This window comes from Argiope bruennichi, chromosome 10 (assembly GCF_947563725.1).
Source record: "Argiope bruennichi chromosome 10, qqArgBrue1.1, whole genome shotgun sequence".
In the NCBI taxonomy this organism is placed as follows: Eukaryota; Metazoa; Arthropoda; class Arachnida; order Araneae; family Araneidae; genus Argiope; species Argiope bruennichi.
The window spans coordinates 74,981,798-75,001,260 of NC_079160.1; the positions used below are offsets into that span (position 1 = coordinate 74,981,798).

Below are 19,463 nucleotides of genomic sequence, written 5' to 3' on the forward strand. Positions count from 1 at the left end.
TAAAAGGATTGCTTTTTGATTTTAATTTCAAAATGAAAGTAATAAGGAATTAAAAAGAAAAAAAAGTCTATTTGGATATATAAAAAAGGAGAAGGGGGAAAAAAACCTTTATTCTGGTCCCCTTTTATCAAAACCCCTGAGATCTCCCCTGCAAACACTCATATTACCAATATACTTATTTCACGTAAAAACCTGATAGAGATCAATGATTTTGATATTAATATCACATATCATTTTTTTTCCTGGCGCATTTCGTTTTCAAATAATCATGATGACAGTGATGGATTTCTGTCTAGGTAGCTTAGCTGCCTAAGTGAGTTGCGCTAAGGGAAGGGGAGAGTAGGCAGGTAGATTAAAAAAGATATTTGTCTGGTTAGCAAATTAATGAATTTGTAAACAATGTAATTTCTATGTATCAAATTCTAAACAACGAGGATAATATTAACACTTCGCCTAGTATAATTAATCAAATCTCTACTCTTTAATATGTTCCGTTATTTATTTTAATTTTATAAACATTAAATATTAGTTTATTCAATAATACGTACAAACATGAATGCTAAGCAATCATGGATCATAATATATAAATAAAAATATTTGCTTTTTCACAGTTAATAAAATAAAATAATAATCCAAAAATAAATCATTGGCATGATGTTAAATTAACCATGTGTTGAAATGAACCAGTTTATTAGATGAAGGTATTAGCATTGCTTAGAGCAGGCCACCAAATGTTTAGTATCTATCATTTTGTATTGATAGTTGGAAATATTTGTGTGCCGGGAAGTTAAAAATATGGAAATTCCGCAACATTTAGAGATGGAATTTTAAAATGACTACAGTACTTTTAATTAATATTCATCGCGTATGAAATAAATTCCTCTTGGCAAGCTGGAAGGGAAAAGTAGATAGATTCCTTCGCATTGAAGTTACAATCTGGCAATATAAACTGTTGATGTTAGAAACAGTTAATATTAGGGCTTGGAATCACTTTTCAGCCCCTAACTTCTAAGAAATTGCAGTTATCAAAAAATTTTAAATGTAAAAGTTGTTTGTCTTAATGAGACACTAATTTGGCTAATTGGATTTATTTTTCTATCTTTAATATTAAGAAATTTTATAACGAAATGAAAATTCCAACGCCCACCATTTCCACCGCCTTTGAGCTAGATGGGTGATTTTCGAACTTGCCCGATATTTTTACGTTTCTAACAATATATTCGAAAATAGTTAAAATCCAAAGAAGATTACTCTCTGTATATAAACTTTTGAACGAAGATTTGGTTATGGGTTCCAGGGATCATGATCGGTAAAGAATTGCAGAAATTTTCCCAAAGTCTTGTCATGAGAACTATTGCAATATATAGTCGTCCTATAGGAATCTACCTGAAAAATAGCATTGAGTGTCTTCTAGAACGTCAGTCAGTCTATTTGTTTCGATCATCCAGTAATTCTCGCCAACGATGCCAAATTCACCTGACATCTGTCTGGTAACCCCTGAAGAAGCGAGGCAACAAGTGAAATCTTGAAGCAGTTTACACATCTCGCGCGTTGAGAATGTAGACAGCACTCATGTTCCGGTTTCTTATCTACTAACAAGGGTTTGAGTGTTTGCAAGTAGCATTGGGCTGATAAAAATACCTTTCCTGCGCTTGATGGACAACATTAGAACTGGATAGCAAGTAGTTCTTGTTTTGTTTCCGTCTTCAAATATTTACGGAAATCCTTTGGCAGCTGATTGATGCCAATCGGCAAATGCCTTTTATCTCTCTTTCTGTTTTTTTTTTTTTTTTTTTTTTTTTTTAAATATTGCAGAAAATAGGGATTTTTGACAATCACGGAATTAACAAACGAGCATCAAAATCGCGAATATCTTTAAAATTTTGTTACAAAACTATATATCGGCTGACCAAATTCTGAAGAAATTTTTGATAATCTATATAGTGTTTTCGTAAAAACATTATATTTCAAAATATGATATACATTGACAGTGAATTAACACTTCCTAAAACCACCAACAATTCAGAAAAATCTTTATAATTTCATTATATAATTAGTAAGATAATCTTATAAATAAGATGTTTTTATAAAATACAATTTTAGTACAAAACCACTATATTTTAATAAATAATATTGGACTGACCACATTATTTTTGTCCTTTTTGTATAATGAAAATATGAAGATTCTAAACTTACTAACTCAGTGCGTATTTTGACTACTCCCCTTCCGTCTAATTTAGGATAATTTAAAAAGTTAATTTTTTCTTAATGTTGTGAAGAACAATTAAAAAGAAACCAACTATTGTTTTAATATTTATTATCAAAATTGCATAATATTCTCAGAATTTTCTTAGTAAATTATTATCATTTCTTAAAATTTTACATTGTTGCCAAAGTTACGCTTGAAAGAAAACAGAAAGAAAATATATACATTTCCTTCTCTAGATTATCCAAAAAAACACCAGCTCTTCTGTTACTAAATTCCTCGGAAAATATCGCTTTCTCTAGTACTGACATTTAGAGGGGTGGTGTGTTGAAAAAGTCACCGACATTCAAAGACATACCTGGGATATCAAAATCACCTGAGAATTCGGAAAACGTCGTTGTTAAGTCTGTAAACATCACAGGTGTGGTGGGTTTTCTAATCCCACAACCCTCCCCCCTCCTCCTCTTTTCCCATCCCTGCCTGGCGCACCCCTTTTTTACTACAAGGTCTGCTTTCCACCCCCCTCCCTTCCCACCCGAGGGGACGGAAGTTCCAACCAGAGAGCACGTGATCTGGGGGATGACTGAAGAAGTCTCGCGGTTCGCCGGCTCAGCTCTCAGTTACCTGTTCGTCTTCGTCTGGTGTGGATCGTTTGTTGGCAGAGGAGATGATAAGATCGTAACGGATATATCTGCTGCAACACGGCGTTATCATTGTCAGACGAGATATGGATATTCGTCTGTGCAGAGAAGACCGGTGAAATATTTTAGTTCTCATGTTTCATGTCTGCTGTGTTGCCAGGAACGCTTCTTGGCGAGTTGTTTTTGAGAGATAGAACGAGTGTGTTAAGAATGACTTGAAATTTTTATTTTTATACTACGAATTTTAAAGTTGATGCTTAAAATTCAATTGACTATTATAAAGATATTTGTTGAACATATTAGCTGCTGGAGGAATTTTGTTTCTTTTTGTGGTGACTGGTGATTAAAGGAACTGATGCAAGTCACAGGTAAATAACGAATTGATTGACAAATCAGTGTGATTGATTAGTGAATATTTATAAAGATGATGCATTTTATTTCCAACAACTTTCTTCCATAACAGAATTATAAGCTAAATATTATAGGCAGCGATTCTTCAACTTGCTTTGAAAGTGATTATCTGTGAGTGTTTTAGGTTAAATTATATGTAAATATCATTCTAAAATCAGTGAAAGTTAATAGACTGAATATCGTTTTTATTGATTATTTCGAAATCGATGGATTTTGTTTTCAAACTGTGAATTAATGTGTTAATCTGCTTACATACTTTTCAAATTACAGTAGCTGTCTCTGATGATATAGTACCGCAATGAAACTAATGGCAGCATCTGTGCTTCCTCTGTCTACGGTGCGACCGCGTTTTGAACACCGGTCGTTCTCCGTCCCAGTGTCATTCGCTGCCGGCGTTCTGATTGGAATCCCTCTTACTTACTTCATTTTGATTCTCACAGTGGATAACCCTTATACATCTCATCGGGCTTGGGTGGATGGCGGTTCACGACGATTTAGCATTTCTCATAGCCCTGTGGCGTCTTTGTTTAGACTACCTTCTGTAAGTTCTACATCCGATTCTAGGAAGACGGACTTAACAAAAGATCTTCCTTTGATCTCCAGTATTCTAGTCAAACCAGACAGAAAAGTGAGGATTATTCCAAGCCACAGCAGTGATTTATTGGTGAAATCCGTTAGCAGCAACAACGAATCGACTAACGTATCAAAGCCATTCAAATTAGATGATATCGTGGATGGTGTCTATTGGACAGCACTTTCTGAGAGATTTGTCCCCAGAGGTTTCGATGATTATGATATTAAACTCTGGAAAAGGTTTCTGAATTCAACTGATGTCCTAAAAGTTGAAGAAGGATGTGGTCGGATGCAAAACCGATTAGTCACATTAGCAGAGGGTGGCAAATCTTGTTGCCGCTACAGGCATAACAACGATCAAATTCAAGGTGAGATTTTCTCTTTCTACCTTGGAAGACTCTTGGGGATAAGGAACCTATCCCCATCTTCTTTGGCTTTAGTGGATGCCAGAACAAGACGCTGGTCATCTGCTGCCTCCCAGATAGCACTTGCACAGTGGAGTTCGGAACGACCTGTGGTGCTTACACAATTCGTGGAGAATCTTCAACCTGCCTACATTCCTCAACATTTTCGTGAAAAAGATAAAAGAAGGTTGCATCCAATATTTCAAGATCTGGGCAATCTCACGGCTAGTGATATATCTGAACTTGTGCAGTGGACAGATCTAGTAGTCTTCGATTATCTGACTGCCAACTTGGATAGAGTGGTCAACAATCTTTACAATGAACGGTGGAACCCAGGTATGATGAAACAACCTACGCATAATCTTGCTAAAACTCCTGAAGGCCTTCTCCTATTTCTGGACAACGAATCTGGCCTCTTACATGGGTATAGACTGTTAGAGAAATATGAGCATTTCCACAGAGCTTTGCTAGATGGTCTATGTGTCTTCAAAAAAGATACTGTGGATGCTGTGGACAAATTGCACCATGGCAACGTTGGACACTTGTTGAAGAAATCTTTCCTGGAAAACGACCCAGGTATGTTTGATTGGCTACCTTTCTTACCTGACAGAAGTTTAAAAACTCTGAGAAAGAGGATAGCTCATGTGCATGAACACATAAGGACGTGTAAATCCAGGTTCGCACCGGATTCGGTGGTCTTGGAAGCGCCAATAATTAATTAGTGATAATTTATTACATTTCATGTAATAATTACATTATTTGATGTAAATAATCCAAGCCAGTCACAAGAAAGTGTCCTAAATACAGAACCAAAGGAATTGAAAACTTCAAAAGGCGAGTCATTGATTTTAAAATTTCAAATTATTTCTCTTGTGTCTCTTGAGAACTTAAATGTAGTCAGTGAGTTTTATGAATGATGCTAGTGAAAATTTTCGTAATTTTCTTAGAAGCTGTATATTTTAAATGCTGTATATTTGTAAATAATTAAGACAATATTTCTCTATTCATAATTCATTTGATGTTCTGAAAATAATTAAATATCAAATAATTACTGAAGTTTTTTAAATCTTCAATATAGTCTTAAAATTTTTAAATTTTCATTCAAAATTTTTGGATTTTTATGAATATAAAGTTTTTGTATAAAACATTTAAGTGCAGATTATTAATTACTTTTTTTGAAAATGAAAAAAATTGCAAACTGTGTTATAAGTAATGCTACAGTATTCCGGATGTTGAATACTATAAAAAAATGAATTTAATCTATAGCCAATTTTATACTTTATGATAGAAAATCATTATGTAAAAGTAAACTTTTGGAAATATTTTAATTTACGCAATACAAAATTTTTTTGTGTTGATTTATTGCAGAATAGTAATGTTTTAAATCTAACATTTTATAAATTAGAATTACGAATTCTTCTAATTTATTATAAAGAGAATATGAAAGGAAAGTAAATAAAACTAAAAAAAATAAAGAGTGCATAAGTGTAATGTAAAAAACGATGTAATTATATTTATTTATTTATAATTTTTAAAATGTTTTTGAAAATGGTTGATATTAAGAAATTAAAAAATATAATTATTTAAAACTTTTTTTAATTTGACTAAGACAGTTCAAATTTATTTTGCCTTAAAACTTATTTTTTAAACAATGCTTGTAAATATTAAGCAAAATTCTAATTTCAATAATTTTTTTGTTTGTGTACTGTAAAAGAAGAATTTCGAAACTTCCCAAAAGAGTTCCTGACAAATCTTATTAAAAGAAAATTTCATTTAGATTATATTATTTGGAATGACGTGATTTAATATTTTGATTTTCATTGCAAAATTAAAATTAAATCGAATTTTTAGTTACAAGTTGATCTATAATACAATTTGCTTCTTATAATTACGCATTGCGTTGGAACATATAACAAAAATTTGTTTGAATTTGTACATTTTTCATTATATTTTTTTCACAGTCATATATTTTTGTATTGATTAAAAAAAAAAAGATGCGCATGCTTTTTTCATGCATTTCTATATTTTACTAGTCTCTATTCGTGGAAAAACCACACTGTATATAGCATAGTTGAATAATGTATTTTTAATAAATATAGTTATGAAAACTTATTTACTTTCAGTTTTCTTTCACATTTAATATAGAAGCCATACTTCATAATTTTATATCTTGTTTACCTTTGAACCTTCACTTCAGTTTATAAAATTTTATTGCACTTATGATTCGAAATGTAAAAGTAAAAATACATTAATACATTTATGATTACAAAAATACAAATTATTAAATAAATTTCCCTGAAATTCTACTCATGATTTTAATTTAATATAAAGTAGGTTTTAGTGAAAATTTTACGACAATTAATTAAATAATAAATTTTAATTACTAAAAACAATATTCCCTTATACAAATTATCAATTTGGTATTGCTATTGCTGTTAAATGAAAACATTATAGATTTTTAAAACATTTTATTAATTACCACTGACATGCCACTCTTAAGATGTTTTAATATCAGGTTGTAATTTTCACTATTTATAATTTTTGGAACAAATTAAATTTAAGTCATCTTTGAAAATCATTTCATATACAATCTGTGATTTTTTTTAATTTTTAATTTAGAAATAGACCGACAAACATATGCATTCTCATTTTAATTAAAAATAGAATTGCAGTTGATAAGAAGATTTTATTTATCATAACATATTAGCTTACTTATTAAATTTGTTTATTGATGTTTTTGTTGGAATTATACTAATGTATTAAACTACATATTTTATCTTCTTTCATATTGGTTTTACATTAAGTAATTGTTGACAATTTATTTTATGTATGATAACTATAATTTTTGAAATGGGATAATTATTTAAAATTTTACTTACTGACATTGAAGTATAGGAAAGGATTTAATGAAGGTTTTCTTATTATTATTTAAACATTTAATTTTTTCATTAATATAAGACATGAAGTTGTTTTGATCCCGAGAAATAACAAGTGTCATAATATAGTCACGTTTTTTTTTTCAAGATAATTTCTTTTTAACTAACGCAATTTAATTAATGAATACTGTACATTTTCAAGTTTAAAAATTTGGAATACTATGTTTTTTTTTTAATTGAAAAAAAGGAAAACATCATGTGTTCGTCTAGCTGAAATATTTAAATTTATATTCGGGATAGAATTTTATGCGTTGTGATAGAAACAACAACAACAACAAAAAATATTCCTTAAATTTTTTTGCCATTTTTTTTTATCGAAATAACAACTGATTTTAAATTACTTTATTATTATTAATTAAAAACTATTTTATATACTTAACCATGCTGATCCTCTTCATTTTTTCCTGGTATAATCAAATTATCGGTTATACTGCAACAGAAATCCTTTTATCATCTGTAACTCTTATCACTAACTAAAATTTAAACATCAGTTGAAATGAAAAATAAATAAATAAATAATATTACTCTGCAGTACAGCAAATAGTCCCAAACGATTTTTAAAGGCTATCGAAAATTTATTCTTTAATTAGTCATTAATAATTTTTAAAGAATGCAAAGTTTCATTTGACATTGCGAGTGGCAATACAGTAAAAATAAAGAAATAATCGAATAAAGTTACAAAGTAAAAATAAAGAGAATAATAAGTAAACAGATATTTTGTATTTAATAGAAATGGCAATACTAAAGATAAAATGACCATTTTTTATACAGGGTAGCATTGTTTTAATCACTGAAAAAGTGAACTATTTCAATTGACTCGAAATCTTTTTTTAAAAAAGTCCTTTCTTATACTTAGTATGCTTTGGGAACAAATTTTAAAGAAAATTTTTTTGAATAGTTGAATTTTATAGAATTCAAAAATTTTATCTTTTTTGTGCATACATAAATCATTTTATAGTTAGGAGAATATTAAAAAAAGTTAGATTAATTAATTGCAGAAAAAAAGTGGTAAAGGAATATATTAAAAAAAATTATTTCTGAATTTTGTTTACTTCATTTAATTACAGTGATTATTATTTTTTAGAATAAATGAACATAAACAATTACTTAAAAAATATATTTAATAATTAAGAGCGGTAAAATTCAAAACACTTGTTCGAAAAATGTAAATGGAACTATAATTTAAAAAAATTAAAGATAAATTTAAAATTTTAATAAAAAAATTGTAATTTAAAAATTATTATGTTTTACATTTTAAGCGATGTTTTAAAAATTTTAAACATAATAATGACATAAAAATAATAATTATGAACGATGATATTCAAAATACTTAACATAAAGACGATAAAAAGATTTTAAATTTGGATAAAATAGGCAGCAAAATAACGTATAACCAAAATCGGTTATTTCAGAAATTACTTGACAGAAAAAGAAAAATAATCAATTTTCCAAAGTACATCATTTAATTAAAATATATTTTTCCTCGTTAAAAAATTGTGGACTAAATTTTAAAAAAAATACTTTGTTTAAAATTTATTTAACAGAAGAATGATTTCAGTAATTCTAATAAAATTTAGTATTTTCAACAGATTACTTAAATGAATGGTCAAGTTAAAATCTCACTTTTTGAAACATATAAACCTTGGTATTTATAACATGAATTGATGATCTGTTTGATGAAAAGACCCAGAAAGAGAACTAAATAATATTTATTTTTATAAAAAAGAATTAAATATTCATAATTAGTTTACGCAATAGAAATTCAAATTACGGAATAAATATTCTTCAAAGTTTGTTGCTAATTGAAAATCATAAAATTTCAGTTCATGTTGCGTGACAATTCATTAAATAATTTATTTTTTGCTAATCATAAACAAGGCTTTCCCTATATAGTAACAATAATTTCAACTTAAGTATTTCTTTTCTTTTTGGAATGAAAATATTATAGATATTTTGAATTGTTTTAATAATTTGCCTCCACGTTATTACTAGTAATGTTTTATTAAAATTTCTAATCTTTAAAAATACTAAAAACACGTTTAAAAACTTATTTTTCTACAGTTTCTAAAAATCGTTTGGTATAGTTTGTAAACATCAGCTGATTTAAAATATTTATGTTTCAATAAACTTGCAGACGATAAGATGTGTATTACAACTCAATTTAACTATGATACTTGCCTTCTTTTTATACCCGATCTTTTCCGGATGTATCAAATACTAATAAAAATCATTTTTATTGAACTATATCTGAATTTTAAAGAATATACTTGTCATAAAAAAAAAGTTGTTCTGGTCCAGTGAACTTGGAAACAGTTTCTCTATATCTCAGCTGTTGTTGTGAAATTTTTGCAAAAGTTTTTATCACTTAAATGGTATAAAACTTGTTAGTTAAAACAATATTAACAAATTGTTTCATGGTCATTGAAATGTAACATTCAGCAATTTTTCTTCAAATTAAGAATCATTTTTTTTGTATAAAGTTGCAATAATAGTTAATGAGATGCTTTATGAGAAAATAATTTTTATTTATCATTGAGTTTTACAAAATTCTAACAATATACTCTTATACAACACTGATGAAAAAATGCGGAGTTTTGAATAAAAATATATTGCGCATGGTATATTTTTTAAAATGTGGATATAGCCATAAAGTTCTGTTTCGAAAAAATAAAACAGTATATTGGAAATGTCAACACAACAATTCATTATATCAATAAAGAAATGCTTAAAATCATTGAATGAAATTCGATTTTTAAATAAATAATCTAAAAATTCATTTTCTGACATTCGTTGGGACATTTCAATATCCATTGTATTGTCAAACATATTTCTTATATTCTTTTAAAATAGATAAATTCTTTTTTTTCCATTCCTACACTTTATATTCTTTCCTACTTTTTCAAGTTTTAAAATAATGTTACATGTCACATTCAATAAAATGGCGAACGGAGAAAGCAATTTGATAAATAATAAAAAATAAAAATAAATAAATTGTTATTATAAATTTGTAAGAATAAAGTTTAAAATGCAAAAAATTATCATTGTTAAATTCTTAACAAGTTTAACATGAACATGAAATTGCTTGTGCACGTTTTTGTTATTTTTAATATTCATATCAATATCTATCAACTTTTATGAAATTTCTTGATGTATATCTTGTTTTCATTGATACATGTATCAATTGATATTAATAATATTTCAAATAATTACTGAAAATCCAAGTGATATCACAAATAATGATTCGAAAAGCTTCAAAATTCATATGTACTAAAATAAAGTACAAAAACAATGCATATAACTTGCTTACATTCTTAATTTTCATAAAGTGAAATGCATATATGTTGGTCCTTAATTATTATATATGTTTTATAAGAAATTTTGAGCGATAAAAACTAAATAAATAATTAATTAAAATTAAATTACATTTTAACCTAAAATACAAAAGAATTCAGACAGTTATCGGATAAGGAAATAGAAAAAGAAAGTAGAAAAATGGAGAACGTGCAATATGAAATCATACAATAATAAAACGTCGATAAGTCCCGAATTAAATGGACCGGAGCCTTTTAAGTCTCTATTTGTACATCGTTTGTAATCTATCAGTGTTAGCTATTACTTATAATTCCATATTTCCATCCTTTGAATAAAATCCCTTATTCTAACTCATCTGATAATACCTATTGAAAGATCTTGAGATAAGATTCTCTAAATAGAATTTTGTGTTACAATGTAGAAATTCTCCAGATTTGTACTGTTTCTGAATAAAATGTTCTATGTCGTCATTAAAAAAAAATTGTAATAAAGAGTTCACGTTAAATTCTTTTTAAAAGAATGACGTAATGGAATTTAAAAAAATTAATATCTGAAGAACAATTCCTTTATTTTATTGTTCTTAGAATATAATTTTAGGGATCAATAATCCTAGTTCTGCACTGAATCCCATAAAACTCCATTAAAAATTATGAAACTCAATATGTAAGCCTATTTTTGAATGTCGATGGTTAAATGATCATACAGGTTCTCAGATTGTTCAAATAGTTCCAATTTTACTACGTACGTAAAGAATGTTCCTGAGTGTTTGATTCTTAGCAAAATGTTCTAAATTATTTAGTCCACATTTTTTAAAGGAAAGACTACATATTAAAGTTTTTTTTTAAAAAAAGAAGAAAACTTTTATTTAATTTTAAAAAGCGAAATTCTAACGAGTTCTTCATTCCAACTTTTCTAGCATAGAATATTGTCGTTTATTTTAGTGAATATTCATTGCTACATACCTATTACTTTTGAATCTTATGACTGTCCATCATTTAGGGTAAATATTAAAATGATTAGACAATCTTCTAGTAGTTGGTATACATCCCGATTTTATCACAAAAAAAAAAAAAAATATTGGGGCATATTTCTGAACCAATTATTGGTAATTTTTGTTTTTAAATAAAGGGTTCATATTAAAAATTCACAGAAAATACATTTCATATGATAAAAAAAAGTTTACACCTGAGAATGCTGTCTATATTTATAAATAAGAGAATACAGATATTCTATTTTAGTGAACAACCTGACTCCATGTCGTAATTCTTCTAAATATTATTAAATTGTGAATGTAAGTTTTAAGTAAGTTGTTACATGGACAGACACTCTTATTAGACTTTACAATGTCCTAACCTGCTTTCTAATATATCTTCGAGCGCCTACATATGACGTTCTGGAAACATGGTCACTTCAATAATATTTCAAAGAGTATAACTCATTATCGGGAATAATTTAGTAGAATTGAAATAAATATAATAAAACAGTGGAACTTGATTAATTCCAATGTTTCAATTCGAATTCTTCAGAATTTTTTAATAGTGTTCTACTAATTTCTTGAATTTCTTATTAAAATATATATATATATATATATATATATATATATATATATATATATATATATATATATATATATATATATATATATACTGTAATAGCCTTTTATTTTTATTATTTTATTATTCCAAAATTAAAGTCAAAAACTAATTTTAAAAAATTATTTTGTTTTAGTAAATATATATTCTCATCTTGTATACTCATGCATCTAGTGCAAACGATATTTTAAAATCCTACATTTATCTAAGAATTTACTGCTATAATATATCCAATGAAAATGCAATAAAAATGTATCAGCTTTAAAACAACTCAAAACACGTTAGCTGTGAACTATTACAAAGTCTTTTATTGTACAGTATTTATATTAAAATATGCTTGTTTGTTACTTAATTTCTATTGCCATATTAAGAAATTTTAATAATACGAATAGTTTTTCATTAATTAAAATAACTTGTTCTTTATTGATTTCTAATAGCTATTAAATAATAAAATTAACCTTCCTTTTTTCAATTTAAAAATTCTCATTTTCTTTTTCTATGCTAAATTTTTTATTGGTTTTTTTTTTTTTGAATTTTTAAACAAATTCCATTTTTATTGTAATTCCAAATGCATCAAATTAACAAAGTTCCATTGTATTAATTTATTATATCAACACTTTAATAACTTATGATACATTTAACATTTAAATAATTTATTATTTATCTATTATTTAAAAAAAAACTATTAAATAATAAAACCTAATTTTCCTTTTTATTAAATTAAAAATTGTCAATTTCTTTTGCACTGCTAAATTTCATATTCTGTTTTTCCTAAATTTTTAAATAAATCTCATTTTTACTGTATTTTTATCATCATCGAATTAACAAAGTTCAATTGTATGAATTTTCTAAATCAACACTTGAATATTTTAAATTAATCGATTCAACGCTTATTTAAAAACTTTTTCTAATCCAATCAAAATTCAAAAGTGTTTCTAACTCTAGGTTCAACATTGCTTACATAATTTCTTGTCTCTTTTAAATAGTTTCTTTATTTTGTTCAATTGAACTTAAAGCAGAAGTTGTTTTGCAAATTATCCTATCTTAAAGCTATTGTTTATTTTCCGGGTTTTGGGAGGGGGGAGAGTCTGTGATTATATTCTAAATAGCAAGCACCAAAGATGTGTATATTTTAAAAACTGGTCCTTATGTTTGATTAAGAATGATAAGTTGTATCTTCAACAAAATCATTTTTTTATATTCTATCATAATTAAGCTTTGAGTTCAATTAATCCTTTTTAAAAACTTATTAAATAAAACAAGCAAGATTCTGATGACAAAAAAAAAAAAAAAACATTTTTTTTTTTTTAAGAAATCTGAGTTTTAGATTTAGTAGTATGATGTTAGAAGCACTCATCAGTTGTTTATTTACTTATCTATTTCTTTTGAAATTCTATTTCCTTTTACAAATTTATAATATTTTGGAGGATTTTATAAACTATTGTTTTTAGTTTCCTGATGTGCCATTTCTCCCCTTCTAATTGTTTTTTTTTTCTTGAATATAAAAGGAAATCAAACCGTAAAATAATTTGACAATTGCATCCGCTGCAAATTTAGAAATCTGAATATTTCTGTGACCATGTTATATTTTGTAATATTAATATTGCACTATTTAACGAAATCTATATTTTTCTGGGGAATTGAAAAGCAAATCATGCTTATTAACGTATCCGACTAGGTTGAAAACGGGAATTTGGATGAAAATTTGTATTTTAATTTACTTTTAATTTGTTTTTTGCTGTTTCAAAAAATAGGTACTTTTCTGTTTCCAGTGATATCTATTTTGTCTCTATATAGATTAAAAGCCTAGTTGTAGCAAATAATTGACATATAAATGATCCTTATTGGTAAGCATTTAAAAAATTTAAATGTACTTTTTAAAGAACGAGTTTTTTTTCGTAATTCTACTGTACCAATATCGTCGTATTTCAAAAAATAATCAAGGTATTTTAATGAAATTTATAATTAGGGCTCATTACATTATGCAGAATGTAATGAACTATGGATTTGATGCTGATTGCTCTAGAAGTGGATTTATGATAGTTTAATGTAAATATTATTGAAAAAACATTCTAAAATTTCATATAATATACACAAAAATTTTATTTTTCAATATAATTCTTAGATAATAGTTAGTTGCATTCTAAGATATGTCACACATTTAATATTACAAAGAAAAATTAAAACCTGTAACAATTATTTTCTTTAGAACAATCCCAGTTTTTGTAAATAAATGTTAAAATTTACATCAAAATATACTTTTTCTTCAAAAACTACATATGTGTATTTAAATAATTTCACTTTTATTCATCCTTTTATCCTTATATTGATAAAAAAATTATATAAATAAAAATATTTGTATGTTTTTTTAAAATTTTCTCCGAACCTAGTCGGATAACTAGTAATCAGTTACTAGTAAACCATTACTAGTAACTAAGTTTCTACTTTCTCTTGAATTAATTTTCATTAAAATGAATTGTTAATAAATCAATTTATAAAGTAATTGAATTCTTCAAGAACTAAGGTCGAAGTTACCTTTAAATCTGCTTTCATATAATTAACTTTCAAAATATTTAATAGGAATGGATGCCCTAATTTGTTCCTATGTCATGTAGAGGTAAATGCATTCTTATAAAATTAATGCAGAAATTTTGGTTAATTTATTTTTATTTAATGACTTTCAACATATTAAATATTACAAGGCGTCCCAATTTTTGACTCCTAGTATTATTCTTTCATCACCGCTGCCGAAATTCCGTTTAAATGAGCTACCATTTAAATATTTTTTAGCATATTATATATGAATAAATGTCCCCAATTTTATTTCGCAAGTAAATGAATTCTTCTGAAATTAATGCCGAAGTTATGCTTCGTTGCGCGTTACTTTAAATAACTTTAAGCATTTTAATATGATGAAGCATCTTTAAAATTAGTTGCTTTTATGAAATTATTATGTGTGAATCAAGAGCTAAAATCTAACACACGTCATTAAATTTGCGATTTTAAAACCTCTAGTTAAAATAACGACATTTGAGATGAATATACACGAAGAACTAGAATTTTGTTCATTCAAACATTTACTTAAAAAACCTTTGATGTTATGGAAAATTTTTTATGAAAATCTTTGGTGTTTGTTACAGAACATTTCTTTTTGTTGGGTTACCAAAAATGTAGTCGCTGTTCGTATGCATTATAGTTTCTTACAACTTATAGATATTTATTTCTTCTTAACTCACTACTATTTTCCTTCCACTGATAAGAGTTCCATATTTGGAGAGTTCGTATGAAATATTTTCGTCAAAGCGATTTTTCTTTATAATGGCCATCACAGTTCTACCAACTATTGGTAAATTTTTGAAGTGACAGAATAATCAAATACTGAGCAGTCCTTGATTTCCTAGCATCGCAACAATTAAAACGATTCCGTTTTCCTGTTCTTATGTTCTCTTGTAAACAAGAAAACTGCCTGTAATAAATATATCCGCATAAATCAATCTGAATTCCTCTTTGCATCATTCATTTTATATAAAAAGTGCCAATTCCATGCTCTCACAAAAATTATTTAAATATGACTATTGTAAATTTCATTGGTTGTTTTTCACTTCTATTTATAACTAAATACATCATCTGCAATTGAACATATAGAAATGTATGAGTCGTTATTTGGTTCAAACATCAGTTATATGATTTTATTTTTTTCAAACCTGAGAGTTATTTTTCACTCTTTAGAAAATCATTAATAATATTAATAATTTAAATTCATGCATCGTACATAAATTCTGACAATCCGATTATTCATTGTAAATGCATTTTAAACATATGCTGCTTAGTGATCTACAGCTCTTTAAGTAACCAAGAATAGAGTTCAAAATTAAATTACATGTAAGCAAAACATTTCTTGATTTAAGAAGAAGCAGGCGTAGAATTTTTTAACAATACTTTTTACTTTTTTATGCTACTATGGGAAAAAGTCAATTTTTATTCATTATTAAAATTTATTAACGAATTATTAAAGAAGCGTAACTGAAGACCGCCGTGAACAGAAAGAATGGCAGGAAATGGGTGAAAGAAACCGTGAGAAAAAAATTTGGAATTTAAACAGCTTTAAAAGTGGAATTTTGCAATAAAAGCATTTTATTGCAAAATGTTCTTTCTCGTGGAAATTATTGAAAGAAATTAAGAGCCCACGCAAATCTGTTAAACTTCAATTTAACATTAATTTCTGAGTGCGAAGAAATTAAAAGATTTTCTCAATTCAAGTGTTTAAAAAAATGAGTTTTAGAACACAGATACATTGAAATTATTGCATGATCAAGCATATAAACTTTAAGAAGCTTATTATCTGGTGTGAATGTTTTTTTTAAATGCATTATTACTTGGTTATCTAGATCTCCTTAAATAAGCCTAAACATGTCCAACGTTCCATTGTATGCGACGCATAAAACACTAAACAGATATATTTGATTCTTAATTTTATTTAACTATCAAGTTAACTAAGATAATCAAGAGATAATTATATTTATTCAAATTTCGTTACTAATAAATTGATTATTTATGTCAAATGTTTTTAAAACTCAATCCTATTTTGTTTCAAAACAGAATCACCGATAGGCTAATATGTTATTAATTTGAATCATAAGACAAAAACAGAAAATGCGTTCTGCATATCAATTGCTCAAAGAATGTTGTTTTAGTCGTTATGAAAAGGCAGGAAAATCGGAAATCTTGAAGCTTGTCTAAATCGGAAGGTCTTTATTTTAAATTTGAATTTTTCTCTGTTTCATAATTACATTTTTATCATAACAGTATAGCTTGAATTAATTTTTATTAGGCGAGTTTCAATGAATATTATATTAGGAATATTAGGAATATTAGGAATTTTATTTTATGCTTCTAAACCTGGTGATAAAATCAACGAATTTGAGAGTTTTATTTTTATAAATATACGAATTCTTCAATAATTCGATTGAATTTTCTGTTAAAGCAAAGTTAAAATATCTTCTAGAATTCAAATAACCAATCTAAAGTAAGAAATATTTTGAAAACGAAAAGAAATAGTTTCGGAATCGCAACTAAAAATTATTTCTTATTCAGAATTCAAAGAAAATTCTTCTAGAATTCAAATATATTCTTTGATATTGGAAGTCAAAATTAAAAAGTGTAAAAAAAAAGAAGATTTTATTTCTGAATTGTTTTCGCTAGATGAAATCTACGTTTTTCAATAATTATAAATGAATAATCTTTTAGGATCTTTCATTCAAACCGGAATTTCAATACAGCATGGTATATTCAATTAAAAAAAATACAAAAATAATTTCAGTAAAACGAACAATGTTGCGAATTGAATTGATATTTAAAATAAGGTATATTGCTTATCAAATTTATTATATTAATAATTCTAAAATTAAATATTTGTTATTATTATTTTATTACTTAAAATTGCTGCTTATTTATTAGTTATTTATAATTAATAAAAAAAGTTAGAAATTAAAAATAAATTTTTACTGACGTTTCTATTTTTAAAATAGTTGCTTTCTTTTGTGCTCATTTTTAGAATCAAATTCTTTTTATTTCAATCGGTTGTTTAACCGCATCTTTTATTGTTAGGTTTGAATTTGCCATGTTTCTTTCATTTATAAAATTGTTAAATCTTATTCACATGTATCCTGTTATTACAGATTTTTTTTTTTGTCAAATAAGCAAATTTTGAAGCGGATATGATTTTCTTGCAATATTAATAACTCGTTTTCTTGACGAATTCTTAAAATGTGTTACTTCTCGTAAATGTTGACAACATTTCTTGCAATATTTATATTCATAACGTCTGCTGCAAGTGAGTTTACAAATAATAGTTCTTTAAGTGTTTCAAAGCATTTTCTTCAATCTGTTTTTAATTGTGCTTTGGATTCAGATGTTTGTAAAACTGTGGAAATTGCATTCTCGCAGGTACTTCAGAGATGGACCTTCTGCTCCAACATTCATTTATCTTTTTTTTTTAATTCTGTTCTTTTATAAACCTTTATTAAATGCACACCAAAGTTGTTGCAGTTTCTTTTTATATAAAATATAGAATCACTTGTTTATATAAGTGTGAAAATGTATACTAATAAACACTACAGAGAAATGTTGGGAAATATCTCAGGTCTAAATAAAAAGTTAGTTGTTTTTGTTTCGATTTCTTATAATATTTCATTAAATGTTTCATCTAAATTATTCCTATATCTTTAAAAGGTGATTAGTATTATATTTATAAAAGTGGGAAATGTGATGTAATAAACACTAGAGAAAAAGGTTGAAAAATAAAATGTGTCAAAATAATAAATTTATCTTCTTTGATCTCTTATCATTGAATGACTCGTTAATCTATTCCTAATGATTTCTTATCATGGAATGATTCGCTAATCGATTCCTAATGATTTCTTTTAACTGAATGATTCGTTAATCGATTCCTATTGATTTATTATTGAATTCGCTCTTTATGACTATTATCAGTTATTCCCTTTAAGGGTGTGAAAAATGCGTTATAAATGATACTACTGGAAAAAAAATCCTTTTTCAAAATAATGATCAGATAATACTGTTGTATATGATACTCTTTCATCGGAATAATCAAAACAAAAATAATTTTTCCCAACATTTTCAATAACTTATCGTCTTTTATAAATATCGATAGTATCGATCGTTTCTATGATTTGAATGACTCTTTAATGTTTACTATTATTATTTATTCTCTTTAAGGGTATGAAAAAAAAAACGAATCTTAAATGATACTATAGAGAAAAGTTCTTTTTCAAAATAATGATTAGATAATGCTGTATATGATATTCATTCACCAGAATAATTAAAACAAATTAAATTTTCCCCAACATTTTCAATAATTTATTATCTTTTATAAATGTCGATAGCATTCAATACAATATCCAATTTTTTTCTACCCTTAATATGCGTTTCATAATGTATTCCTGTTTGAAGATTATTCTGAAATCCGAAACAATTTGAAGTTTATCTAGCTACATCTCATAAACTTAAATTATTTCAAAAAAATTATTTGGGTGCTTAAATATTTAAAAAAATCAAAGTCCTTTGTAAATCTTAAATCGAATTATGGACAACGGTGCCATACCGATGAGATTATATATTTATTTACTTATTCATATATATTTAGTAGATGCAGAACGACGGAATAATACTCATTTATTTCATTCTATAACGTCGAATATGACAAAGGAATCGAAAATGATCCAATCTCGAATACCGCTTTACGCCATTGGCCAGCTGGGAATTTTCGGTCTGACTAAACGAATGTTTCCATTCATGATTCATGCCTGATTTCAAGAAAAAAATATTGATTGTTAAATTTATTAAAATAATTAAAAATTTATTATGTA

At 26.5% G+C, this 19,463-nt stretch overlaps 1 protein-coding gene across 1 annotated transcript; it reads left to right on the forward strand.

Annotated features, from left to right (window-relative positions):
- Nucleotides 1-2,838: 2,838 nt before the first annotated feature.
- Nucleotides 2,839-5,278, forward strand: LOC129988370 (extracellular serine/threonine protein kinase four-jointed-like). Its single transcript, XM_056096584.1, has one exon. It carries the CDS (start codon nucleotides 3,557-3,559, stop codon nucleotides 4,955-4,957), a length of 1,401 nt encoding a protein of 466 aa, XP_055952559.1. The 5' UTR covers nucleotides 2,839-3,556; the 3' UTR covers nucleotides 4,958-5,278.
- Nucleotides 5,279-19,463: the final 14,185 nt, after the last annotated feature.

What these genes read in the sequence shown, in the direction of transcription:
- LOC129988370 (XM_056096584.1), top strand. Translation starts at nt 3,557, where the DNA reads ATGAAACTAATGGCAGCATCTGTGCTTCCTCTGTCTACGGTGCGACCG.